The 13,634-nt window shown below is 37.3% G+C and overlaps 2 protein-coding genes across 3 annotated transcripts; one reads left to right on the forward strand and one right to left on the reverse strand.

The window, feature by feature from the left end:
* Window positions 1-19: 19 nt before the first annotated feature.
* On the reverse strand, window positions 20-12,104 carry LOC103507869 (polycomb group RING finger protein 3). Of its 2 annotated transcripts, none has more exons than XM_026822627.1 (4): window positions 11,908-12,104; window positions 1,314-1,597; window positions 867-1,019; window positions 20-291 (listed from the first exon to the last, which is right to left on the reverse strand). In XM_026822627.1, the coding sequence occupies exons 1-4, from the start codon at window positions 12,026-12,028 to the stop codon at window positions 163-165; spliced, it is 687 nt and encodes a 228-aa protein (XP_026678428.1). In that variant the 5' UTR covers window positions 12,029-12,104; the 3' UTR covers window positions 20-162. The 2 variants fall into 2 exon arrangements, with proteins under 2 accessions (XP_026678428.1, XP_008470606.2); XM_008472384.3 differs by lacking the exon at window positions 11,908-12,104 and adding an exon at window positions 10,436-10,618.
* LOC113466861 (formate--tetrahydrofolate ligase-like) lies at window positions 3,133-4,383 on the forward strand. Its single transcript, XM_026822628.1, has 3 exons — window positions 3,133-3,370; window positions 3,636-3,784; window positions 4,261-4,383. The coding sequence occupies exons 1-3, from the start codon at window positions 3,175-3,177 to the stop codon at window positions 4,366-4,368; spliced, it is 453 nt and encodes a 150-aa protein (XP_026678429.1). The 5' UTR covers window positions 3,133-3,174; the 3' UTR covers window positions 4,369-4,383.
* Window positions 12,105-13,634: the final 1,530 nt, after the last annotated feature.

Here is a 13,634-nt window from a genome sequence, read left to right on the forward strand (position 1 = left end):
TTTTAAGAGGAAATTTTCTTTTTTTTTCCATTTTTTTTTACACAGACCAGGTATTTCATAAACTCTGGATCAACTGAAAACTCTCTGGTAAGATCGGTTGCCCGAGGTAATATCTGTACAATGGAAAGAAAAGGATACAAGGGTTTGCCATGGGCAGGATTATCACAAGATGTCAATACGAGGGCGGTACTGAAGTTTCAGAGGGGGAGTTCGAAAGCGCCACCTGGTGATGTAGACAAACTTGAGAGTGTGATCTTTGCCGAGTAGCTCATCATTGCACAGGATGTCAATCTGAAATCCAAATCATTGATCAAAATTCAATCCATACATAGACATTGTACAGACAAAGGAGTCAAAAGCCAGCCTTTAAAATAATAATTAGCAAGGTTTTAACTATAAAATTTACACCTATTCTGTACCGAATACATAAGACCTTGTTTAGGCTGTGGGAGTAAAGGGGCTTTTCAGTCTCATTTTAGCAGTATAAACAGGGTATATTCTATTCTTTTCATAAAAGGAAATTGTAACAACAAAAGTCTCATCATCCCAAAATTGGATAAAATAGAATATAAACCTTGTTCATCCTGCTGGGATAGAACTGAAAAGTACCTTTACCCCAGCAATCTAAGGCATGCCATGATAAAGCCAGCCTTTCCAAGAACAAACCTTATCTCTGTTTAAGATAAGGTGTGCCCTAGGTGGGAATCAAACCTGAGACCAGCACTTACAAGACAAGTGTGCTACCTTCCAAGCTAAGTAGGCTGGTTCATGGTTTGACTTGATTATTTAATATTATTATTGATTACTTGCAATTTTCATCCATAACAAATATCATTTGATCCAGCAAGAACATTTAGAATACCCACCTCTTTATATTTGCTCTTCTCATCTAGGAGTTTCAAAGCTACAAACTTCTTGAGATGAGTAATAGTAGCTTGTGATGACAGACGTATGAACCTCTTTTTGAGTGTTTTCAAACTGGATGTGGTGGCAACACTGCATTCCAAATACACATTAACCTGAAAGTAATGGATTGGAAATGTTAGGACTTGGAATAAACAGAGTTCTAATTGTACAAGTAAATTTAAGTGGTAGAAAGTGTTAGGACAGTGACAGGGTAGAGTCGGTAGAGAGTCTAGTATCAAGGACTTTTTCTTCAAACCATTCAATATGTAGATTGCAGAACTGTATACAATCTCGTTTTGTAGTTACTTTTTTCCAAAGAATTATTCATCTTTCTTGACTCTGGTACCTACCTTGGTATAACATTTTTAGCTTCCTACTCCTAAACATTAAAATTTAGGTATTCTTACCTGCTCATCTAGCCTATGATAGTCAGAATTGACTTGATCTGTATTCTCTTCTTCTTCATCCTCCAACAGTAGATCTTTAGGACATGGCAAGCCTCGTATACGATAGAACTCCCTTTCTCTTTTCATTTCATTTGCCTGGAGGTTGGGTACAAGCTTGTACACCAAATCCTGCATTGTTCTATCAAAGCTGATGTACTGTAGAGGGTGTGACTGGTGGATGATGATGTTACATGATGGACACGTATTCTTTTCATCCAAATGTTGCACAAGACAACTCTTGCAAACTGCAAATTTTCCTCCTAGATTCTGATCCCAAAATTACTTCCTCTAGATTTTGGTCCCAAAATTACTCCTTCTAGATTCTGGTCCCATATTTACTCCTTTTTTTATATTATATTCCGTTCACAGAATCACCCCCACTCCATTAGGCGAGGGCAAGAGTACTACCACCATAGGATTAGCTCAGGCATTGGCCGCTCACAAACACAAGAACACGTTCGCCTGTGTACGCCAACCTTCCCAGGGACCCACATTTGGGATCAAAGGTAAAATAGAATTTAGAAACCATGGGAGGATATTAAATATTTGCTGGTTGTTGTAGCGGTGTAGCAGTACCGAGGAGGGTTGGTGAAATACAAGATTACTTTGCCCGTCCCTAACAGCAATCAACCATCGAGAGAACTTGTGCTTATTCTTTAAAAGCAGAGAGAACCTTTTGAAGAACTGCGAGCTACCTCGGCTGGTTAGGGTTAGCTGTTCTTGTTCTCCTCCCTGTTTGTAGTCCCACGACCAGACACTCGTCTACTCTCTGTTTAACGTCCATTAGCCAGACAGTTTACCGAATATCACCAGTAACTTATTTCTCTCTACAGGGGGTAAGCAGAGAGAATCTTTTGAAGAACTGCGAGCTACCTCGGCTGGTTAGGGTTAGCTGTTAGCTGTTCTCCTCCCTGTTTGTAGTCCCACGGCCAGACACTCGTCTACTCTCTGTTTAACGTCCATTAGCCAGAGAGTTTACCTAATATCACCAGTAACTTATTTCTCTCTACAGGGGGTGCTGCGGGCGGTGTTATTATTACTTTTAGCCCCGGGGTCATAAAGTGAGTTAGAAGACACGCTGCCCTCCAACTCCAAGCTAACTAGGCTGCTTAAGGCCGCGTCTTACGAAGTCGGATTTGGCTTCAGTTCTGGGTTGAACTAGGTATTAAATTAATTTTACTAAGTGTGGCTCAATCCTAGATTGATCTCACTTCTGATTTTGTCTAAATACGTCGAGAACTGATGCATTCTTAAGGTGTATCCAAACATAGTCGACCAGCCGTCGATCGACGAGGTGAATCTACCGAAACAGTATGGACGCTTCAGTTGACATCAATCGATGACCGGTCGACTATGTGTGGACACACTTTTTTAGGATCTGACTTTACCTAATATTTCACTGTATATACAATTGTACATGTACATGGTATCTTAAGGCTAAAAGAAATTGAGAAATCACATTGATCTCAGGTACCATAAGCTTTGTACAAAACAATTTTCTTCTTCTTCGCCTTTTCCCGTGTACAGACGGGGTCGGCATTTTTCGTCAGCCTCTCAATCAGCCCTAACTTAGGGTGATTGCTTCGGGCTGACATTTGGTTTTGGCTACAAATTGTACGAGCGGATGCCCTTCGCAATCAACCTTTGCTAAATCTTTAATCCAGGCTAATACACTCCCTGTTTAAAATCCCCCAGCCAGAAAGTCCTCTTTGTACAAAACAATACAGTAAATATTTCACCTTTTACTTCTACAGGGTCACACATGGCCTTGCTGCTTAGCGTGTAAATAAATAAATAACTTCTACAGGGTCTCACTGGAGCCATGGCCGTTCTGCTCAAGGATGCAGTACAGCCCAACCTCATGCAAACCCTAGAGGGTACGCCTGTCATGGTACATGCCGGGCCTTTCGCCAACATAGCTCACGGGTGTAGTTCAGTGGTTGCAGACCTGATAGCGTTGAAACTGGTCGGTGCTGAGGGCTATGTAGTGACAGAGGCGGGCTTCGGGTCTGATATAGGTAATTTGAAAAAGTTTTTGTCATTGAAAATAGTAGGTTTGTTGGTTTTGTCTCTGGATGCAATGTTATTTCATTGATATTATTAGTAATTTTGGACCAAGAAAATGGTTCCTGTTTTGGTTTAGTTAGGATGGTCGCCTGGTAATTTATTTTTCAAAAATTAAGTCGAAATTTTTACGTACCTATTACATATACCTACGGACGAACTACTCCGTTCAGGTATCAGAGGTCAACTCTAATTATTATTATTATTTTTTTTTTTCAGGGATGGAGAAATTCTTCAACATCAAATGCAGAACTTCAGGGAAGATACCAGACGCTGTAGTTTTAGTAACCACAGTGAGGGCACTCAAGATGCATGGTGGAGGACCCTCAGTGGTGTCGGGACAACCACTCAAACCTGAGTATACTGAGGTAAGTACTTCAACAGAACACCAGGCCCGTATTTAGAGGGGAGGACAGTTTTCTCCTATACTGTAAGCTAGACTCCCAATATTTGGAGCATCCACCGGTCGCTATGCTTATATATTATACATAGCTACTCATTCTCCTCACGAGGCTGTGAGTGGGCCCGCTACAGCCAGTCACGAAATCAACCATTTGCATGCTGCAATTTTTCTGATCCGGCCGGGAATCGAATCCGGGTCTCCCGCGTGCAAGGCGAGCGCAATGACCACTACGCCATAGGAGCTGACAAACAAAAGATTAATAAACCGTGTTATTATTATTAAATGTTGCATTTTTTTTTTTTTTATCTAAGCAACGTTTTTATTTGTAATTTTGAATTCATTCTGTACCAAATACATAAGACCTTGTTTATACTCCGGGAGTAAAGGACTTTTCAGTCTCATTTCGGCAGAATAACAGGGTATATTCTATTCTATTTACAGGAAAATTTGGATCTGGTACAGAAGGGTTGTGTTAATCTGGAAAAGCATGTCTCCAATGGACTGAAGTTTGGCGTTCCTGTTGTGGTAGCTATCAATGCCTTCAAGTAAGTAGAAGCTCCTACTTTTTGACCTTTTAGGCCGGGGGCCACAAAGTGATTAACTCTCGGTTCCTGTTTGGCCTTTTTTTTTACTTCAGATTCAGATTTTTGTAGCAACACTTTACACAGGATTCGACTTTCCAATCAAAACATGTACCTCAGCCACCCTAGTTAGCTTGGAGGCTAGCGCGCCTGCTTTGTAAGCGCTAGATCGGTTTAAACTCACTAATTTTAACTCTCGGTTTCTGTTTGGCCTTTTTTTTAAAGATTTTTTTTTACTTCAGATTTAGATTTTTGTAGCAGGATTCGACTTTCCAATCAAAACATGTACCTCAGCCACCCTAGTTAGCTTGGAGGCTAGCGCGCCTGCTTTGTAAGCGCTAGATCGCGGGTTTGATTCCAGTCCGAGTTTGACTTCATCCTAAACGGATAAGTTCGTTCTTGGAACAGCTGGCTTTCTCCTATCCTTTCCCCTTTTTTCCATTTTGGAACGATAAGGCCTCAGTAGTTACAGTTCCCTCTTATCAATCTTTGCTCTAAATACTTTTTCACAGTTTATTTAATTTGGATTTTCCGGCAAATTTTACACGGAATTTGACCACGTTTTCCTTGTGTTTAAACTATGGTGAATCCTGTTTAAACTATGGTGTTGTGTTGGGAATAGGGAAATGGATAGACAATATTTCATTTCCTCAATTTCTACCATAAAGCCATTGTTCAACTATCTTCCATAAGGAAAAACACGGCTCTTCCATACAGAAAATTTACACAAATGTACATCTTCCATTGTGTATATTTCAGGAGTGACACCCCCGCGGAATGGGAAATCATTCGCAAGGCAGCCAAACAAGCTGGAGCTCATGATGCAGTGGTGTGTGAGAATTGGGCCAAGGGTGGAGCTGGTGAAAATATTTATATCGGTCTTTTTTTTTTTCATTCCCAGGTGAAAGGCAAGAGGGAGTTCTCCATTATACAGAGGCGTCGTTTACTTCGTTTGGATATAAACAGGACAGATCCCAACACTCTGACCCCCGAAGAGATAACCAAGTTTGTAAGGTTGAACATTAATCCCGATACGATCAGCTGGCGGAGAGGTAAGAAGGTCTGGGGTTCGTATCCCCGGATGTCAAGTTTTTTTTTATAACAAAATACCTACTCAAATCTATTTATTTTTCTGTCGCCACCTATCTTTATGCTCTGACTATGCAGAGTGTCTGCCTTGTAAGCGCTAGGTTGCGGGTTTAAAAAAACATCTGTTCTTTTCAAGCAGAGAGAATCCTTTGAAACCATCAGCTGGCTAGGCTGGTTAGGGCTAGCTGTTCTTCTCCCTGTTTATAGTCGCACAGACAGACTACGGGATGACTATAGGTACACAATAGAGCAACCTCCGTGGCCGAATGGGTATCACACAAGGCTAGCACGCAGGAGGTCCGGGAACCGTCCCGGCGGGGCCGAGGTTTTTTTCGGCTCCGTGCTTGGAGTTCGGGGTGCACTCAGCCTCGTGAGGACAATTGAGTAGCTACTTTAATCGAGAAGCGACCAGTGGCATTACAAGTCGAAGAGACGAGCGATAATAAATACGATGATTGAGTAAATGATTGTAATACTGTTATACCCACAAAGTTGTGAAAAAGCTCTCTGCTGCTTTACCACAAAGATTCATGATTTTTTTTTTTTTTTTTTTTTTTAGGTACTACGAAACCCGTTATTTTTTTTTTTTCCTTCGGAAGATCACAGTAGGTCAGAGCCCCACCGAGAAGAACATGGAGCGATCGACTGGCTTTGACATTTCTGTGGCCAGTGAAGTAATGGCAGCTCTAGCTCTGTCCAAGAACCTGGAGGATCTCTACAATAGACTATCCAGAATGATGGTCGCCGAGGACAAGGAAGGCAGACCTGTCACTTTGGATGATTTGGTAAGGAAGTCTCTTTTTTACTTTCCTTATCCTATAGGAAGGAAAGTAATGTAATCGGGTCAAATTTTCGATGGTCAGTTTTTAGTGCCAAAGGGCAACTCACTAATTTTAACTCTCGGTTTCTGTTTGGCCTTTTTTTTAAAGATTTTTTTTTTTACTTCAGATTCAGATTTTTGTAGCAACACTTTACACAGGATTCGACCTTCCAATCAAAACATGTACCTCAGCAACCCTAGTTAGCTTGGAGGCTAGCGCGCCTGATTTGTAAGCGCTAGATCGCGGGTTTGATTCCAGTCCGAGTTTGACTTCATCCTAATCGGATAAGTTCGTTCTTGGAACAGCTGGCTTTCTCCTATCCTTTCCCCTTTTTCCCATTTTGGAACGATAAGGCCTCAGTAGTTACAGTTCCCTCTTATCAATCTTTGCTCTAAATACTTTTTCACAGTTCATTTAATTTGGATTTTCCGGCAAATTTTACACGGAATTCGACCACGTTTTCCTTGTGGTAGTTCCATGTTTAAACTATGGTGTTGTGTTGGGAATAGGGAAATGGATAGACAATATTTCATTTCCTCAATTTCTACCATAAAGCCATTGTTTAACTATCTTCCATAAGGAAAAACACGGCTCTTTCATACAGAATATTTACACAAATGTACATCTTCCATTGTGTATATTTCAGGAGTGACACCCCCGCCGAATGGGAAATCATTCGCAAGGCAGCCAAACAAGCTGGAGCTCATGATGCAGTGGTGTGTGAGAATTGGGCCAAGGGTGGAGCTGGTGCTGCCGACTTGGCTGATGCTGTTATCAAAGCCACTGAACTCAAGGATAAGCAATTCAAGTGAGTACCCTGTCTAGTGAGTACCAAATACATAAAATATTATAACAGTCATCGCCCAAGCAAAACCCTTCTTTGATTAAACTTACCTACTTTATCATGGACAAGCCCTGAAAAGGTGTGTTGAAAGCCCAGGAAAGCCGAGAAAAAAATCGCCTTTAACTCTTATGTTACAGATACCTATACGACATTCATGATCCTCTGCTCACCAAAATCCAAACAGTGGCCAGAGAAATGTATGGGGTACACAAAGTAGACTGTTAGACCTGTCACTTTGGATGATTTGGTAAGGAAGTCTCTTTTTTACTTTCCTTATCATATAGGAAGGAAAGTAATGTAATCGGGTCAAATTTTCGATGGTCAGTTTTTAGTGCCAAAACACATTTTGAGGTATTTCAGCCATTGGTCTGTGTGTGTGTCTGTCTGTCTGTAAACAAAATATCTCGAGAACGGTAAGAGCTATTATTATTACTTTTAGCCCCCGGGCTCATAAAGTGAGTTAGAAAACAAGCTGCCCTCCAACTCCAAGCTAACTAGGCTGCTTAAGGCCGCGTCTTACGAAGTCGGATTTGGCTTCAGTTCTGGGTTGAACTGGGTATTAACTTAATTCTACTAAGTGTGGCTCAATCCTAGATTGATCTCACTTCTGATTTGGTCTAAATACGTCGAGAACTGATGCATTCTTAAGGTGTGTCCAAACATAGTCGACCAGCCGTCGATCGACGAGGTGAATCTACCGAAACAGTATGGACGCTTCAGTTGACATCAATCGATGACCGGTCGACTATGTGTGGACACACTTTTTTAGGATCTGACTTTAACTAATATTTCACTGTATATACAATTGTACATGGTATCTTGAGGCTAAAAGAAATTGAGAAATCACATTGATCTCAGGTACCATAAGCTTTGTATAAAACAATTTTCTTCTTCTTCGCCTTTTCCCGTGTACAGACGGGGTCGGCATTTTTCGTCAGACTCTCAATCAGCCCTAACTTAGGGTGATTGCTTCGGGCTGGCATTTGGTTTTGGCTACAAATTTTATGAGCGGATGCCCTTCGCAATCAACCTTTGCTATATCTTTAATCCAGGCTAATACACTCCCTGTTTAAAATCCCCCAGCCAGAAAGTCCCCTTTGTACAAAACAATACAGTAAATATTTCACCTTTTACTTCTACAGGGTCACACATGGCCTTGCTGCTTAGCGTGTAAATAAATAAAATCAATATGTCACGAACTTTGAACGTCTTTCAAAGGGGAGAGGGAGGAATTACCTAGTAGGTAACTAATAATAGTGCCACGAATTGAAGAAATTAAGATATTTTTGATACTGAGTGATTAAAATAAGCTGGTAGGTACGCAAAAAGCTTCGTATAAAATTAAGTAAAATGTTTGATGTTTTCACAATTTTATCAGTTTGGTACTCCTACAATCAAGTACGTTAATTAGAACGTAATTAGCACGTTAATTAGAACAAGTACGTTAATTAGAACAATTAAAAAATATTGACACTTCAAATCACATATAATTTCGCTCGATCATAATTTTGTCAACTTTCTTGAAAGCTTTCTTATTGGTTACATAGTGAGAAATACACCAAATACAAAAGAACACTGCACCAATCAATTTGGTCACTGATGTGGTTAAACCAATCAAAACCATGTTCAGTTCAAAGGTACTATGGTGTAAATAACAAGCCAATAGTCTATTTGAGGTATTGCATTTATTAGTTTATTTTCAATTTGAGCCACTTATTCAAAGGTAGCACATCTGGCTTATTAGAGCTAGGTTTTGGGTCCAATTCCCACCAGGGGCAGATTTTATCCTTTACAGATCAGGTTTGTTCTTGGAACAGCTGGCTTTTGTAAAGTGCATTTTTTGTTTTAAACACACACTAGATCTAATCAAAGGCTGAAAGACCAATAATCTCATTATACCTAATGACAACTAAGTAGATAAAAGAAACTTGATGGTCTTACCTTTGACAAGCCGGAGTGGTCTATTTTGTTGAGGTTTTGAATTTACTTGGACGAAAAGAAGATAAGACTGGGAGTAAATTCTGGTGAATTAATTCCAAAGAAACAAAAGGCCGAGTTAAAAATCCAGAAGTGACCAAAATTCACCAAAGTTCCAAGTTCAAAGTTCATATAGGTAGTAAGTTCATAAAAATAATAATAATAAAAAAAAAGTAAAAGTTAAACAAGTCGATGGTACTAAAAACACTCACCCCTCAACCCAGCGCTAGTGTCACCTATCATTGCGACGTTGTCAGATGTCTTGAGTTTTCAAAGAGGTTTTCTTAGAGAGGGATTTTGTCCAAAAATTAATCGTTTTCAAATTTTCAAGTACCTAGGTATAAAATCTGTTTAAAACCCAATGAATAGGTTTTAAAAAAATTACCAAGTTAAAAAATCATGTCCACTCTCTCATCCACGTTTAAAAAAAAAATCTATCCAACTTCACTTTGAAATTTGAAAGTTCAAAACCTCCGATCGTAGACATCGAGCCTCAGAGGTTTTTTCCCCTCAACGCTGATGCTGATTTCGCTGATCAAATGATTAGTTGATGTTGATTTTTGATTTTGATAAGAAAAAAATTAAAAATTTACAAGTATATGAGTGTATGTTGTAATGTTGTGTTACTGATAAGAGATAAGAGAAGCTGTTGGCTTCTGATAAGACTGAAGGCATTTTTTTTATCTTGTAACAAATCTTAAACCGTTTTGTTTTCTTATCTTAATGTGAATTAAATGTGTACTTTTAATGATCTACCTACACCAGCAAAGGAGACTCATCAAAATGGGAATATTGGACTGTTAAGAATATTTTGATCTGATGCAATTTACACATTCTGGAATTCACATTAGTGGTAGTGAAGTGTTTTTCTTACAATTAGTTATACATATCAATTTATTTATGTAGACATCAGTGGGTAATCAAACTAATAATTCAATCATGCAGTACTTAACTAACATGCAATATTCTAGAACCTAGACCTCTTGCATTCTTTTGTGGAAATTGAATCATTAATGAAACTAATAGAATTTTCAATATGTTTTAGTGTTTCCTCATTTAAAAGAATCTCAAGACTTGCCCAGAGTTTTACCTTGTAAGAACTTTAACTGTGTTTTGTTTTTGATTTCAAAACCTAACCTAGCGAATCTGGAGTTTAATTGTAGTTATTGTGTTATGTAATACCATTTGGTCTTAATGAGGGTATTATTACTGGCTCCTAATTTATTTTATGAGAAATTTATTGTTTTCATTTCATAAGTGTTTCATTTCATGCGTGTGTTTCCTACATCCTTGCTGAAACTTACATGTGTGCAAGCATTCTGTGACAGTGGTTGCATCAATCAAATATCCTTTGCATATTTTACATGTCAAGATGTTATTCAGAGTTTTCACTTTTATTTTCTTCTTGTCTCCTTTGTCCAACATGTTGGATCAATGTCTTATAATTGCCAAGCTGAATGTTTATGATTTAAATCTGAAAAATTGAACATAACCAAAAACTCTTGTGGTGGATATTACAGCCCTATCTACTAAGTATTCAACACACAGCCTTTATCCTTCATTCAAAGGTACTATGGTGTAAATAACAAGCCAATAGTCTATTTGAGGTATTGCATTTATAAGTTTATTTTCAATTCAAGCCACTTATTCAAAGGTAGCACATCTGGCATATTAGAGCTAGGTTTTGGGTCCAATTCCCACCAGGGGCAGATTTTATCCTTTACAGATCAGGTTTGTTCTTGGAACAGCTGGCTTTTGGTAAATTCTGTGGTCATGACGTCATGAGTAAACTTGAGTCTTTCATGAAATCTCACAGAGGCTGCCTAAAGCGTAAAATCGTGCTACTGTTGTCAAAAACAACTACCAATCTAAGTTCTAAAAGCAACTTGAAGTTCCTAGATAGAATCGTATCGTAGATATCTTAGATAGTAAATTCTGTGGTCATTACGTCATGAGTAAACTTGAGTCTTTCATAAAATCTCACAGAGGCTGCCGAAAGCGTAAAATCTTGCTACTGTTGTCAAAAACAACTACCAATCTAAGTTCTAAAAGCAACTTGAAGTTCCTAGATAGAATCGTATCGTAGATATCTTAGATAGATGAGATTTACTATAATAATATCTATAGAATAAAATCATCTAGTTCTACATTACAATCACCCGTCACATTCGCTGCATTCCCTCCATACCGCCAACTTAACCAACTAAAATTTATGTAGCTCATCCGTTTTTTTATATATATATATAAATTAATTTTGGTTCTTATTTACTACTCATTTAAATTCACAATTTACCGGAGTTAGTAACGGAGTGGCTGATTGTATTGTTTTACCAATATTAGTGCCCACCTATTGGAAGTAACATTTGAACAAGGACACTTTGAGTAATAAATACGGAAAAGCTATTAATAATATTAATGACTATACTGCAAATTGCATGAAATAAATTTATTTTTGTATGAAGCAAATGAAGGGTGGTTTGAAGGTAGTTGACTAGGTACCTACAAACTCTTGGTGTTGTACCAACTTCCCTCAGGTCCATTGCAAGTAAGTATTTCAAATAAATACAGCTGATTAATATTATTTCATACAAAATTATTCAAAACAAGCAGAGGAAAATGGTAACTTACATGTGTGCAAGCATTCTGTGACAGTGGTTGCATCATGTGTTGTACCAACTTCCCTCAGGTCCATTGCAAGTATTTCAAATAAATACAGCTGATTCATATTATTTCATACAAAATTATTCAAAACAAGCAGAGGAAAATGGTAACTTACATGTGTGCAAGCATTCTGTGACAGTGGTTGCATCAATCAAATATCCTTTGCATATTTTACATGTTAAGATGTTATTGAGTGTTTTCACTTTTATTTTCTTCTTGTCTCCTTTGTCCAACATGGTGGATCAATTTCTTGTAATTGCCAAGTTGAATGTTTATGATTTAAATCTGAAAAATTGAACATAACCAAAAACTCTTGTGGTGGATATTACAGCCCTATCTACTAAGTATTCAACTAATGACTATTAAAATCACAGATTAAGTGAATGCATTATTGGTTGACAACAGACACAAACAATGCACTGCATCATCATTTAATCACGTGACTGGCGGTGTAATATTATTTTATTTGACATTCGGTCTTGAGATGTCAGACCAAATGTCAATTAAAATATCTACATAAAATAATTTTCTTCAAGTGCCTTACTCATATTTTCCTCAAACATCTTGTAGAACTTGTACTTGATTGAAGACTCGGCGACGAATCTTGAGATGTCAGACCAAATGTCAATTAAAATATGTACATAAAATAATTTTCTTCAAGTGCCTTACTCATATTTTCCTCAAACATCTTGTAGAACTTGTACTTGATTGAAGACTCGGCGACGATATCGCCTCAAACACTTCCATACTATGGTTTTTCCATTCCACCAAACTACTTTCATCTTACCTACATTATATGGGTTCCAGAGTTCCAGGAGATGTCGATTGTCTTTATTGCAGATGCACTTTTAGTGGTTTAACTTATCGTTTGAGATAAGAATTTTAAATTCTATGAAATGTGAACATACAATATGTTAGTCAAAGTTCTATTTTGTTTATTGTTATTATTTTTATTGCAGATGCACTTTTAGTGGTTTAACTTATCGTTTGAGATAAGAATTTTAAATTCTATGAAATTATTGCAGATGCACTTTTAGTGGTTTAATTTATCGTTTGAGATAAGAATTTTAAATTCTATGAAATGTGAACATACAATATGTTAGTCAAAGTTCTATTTTGTTTATTGTTATTATTGTTTAATATTTTTAAGAATATGCAGGTAATATTCAATGCCATTTCTGTACCGACACGTAACGCGGCCCATGGTAGGTTATGTTGAAAAATAATAATGCGAACAAATTTTAGAAATAGTTGAAGAATGGAGGTACTTAATAGTGAACAAAAGTCTAGCTCAAAGTACTTATAACTTATAAGAGTTTGTAGTACAAGATTAGGAATTTAAAATAATTATTTAAATAAATTATTGTTACATGTTACTTATCCTATATTGTCATAGGCCAAATTGAACTCTTTGTTTGTGTGTCCTCAGACGGATTCAATGTTTATTTTATTTGTCCTCCGAAATTACCCGTCATTTCATTTTATTTTTTAATCTATCCCTGTTACTCTGTTAGAATATTTAAAAACAAAATCCACACCAGGTACTTAATTTAATCAAGTGTTTTCATTTTAAAATATGAATTATAAATAAAATTATATTTTTGTTAGAAAAATTATAAATTTTAGAAACCTAGAAATGCCTTATGTTGTATAAAACTCGATGTACTTCTACTTCTTTCTTGGGAAAATTTCTGTTCTACTTACCAACTTACCTAAGTAAAATGTTATATTCATGATGTGTTTGACACCCGTTACCAAATTGTTTTTTTTTTTTTTTTTTTTTTTTTTTTTTTTTTTATAATATTTTAAAAATTTTTAAAGGTATATTTAGTGTTTTCCCTT

Source organism: Diaphorina citri, unplaced genomic scaffold, assembly GCF_000475195.1.
Source record: "Diaphorina citri unplaced genomic scaffold, Diaci psyllid genome assembly version 1.1 scaffold347, whole genome shotgun sequence".
In the NCBI taxonomy this organism is placed as follows: Eukaryota; Metazoa; Arthropoda; class Insecta; order Hemiptera; family Psyllidae; genus Diaphorina; species Diaphorina citri.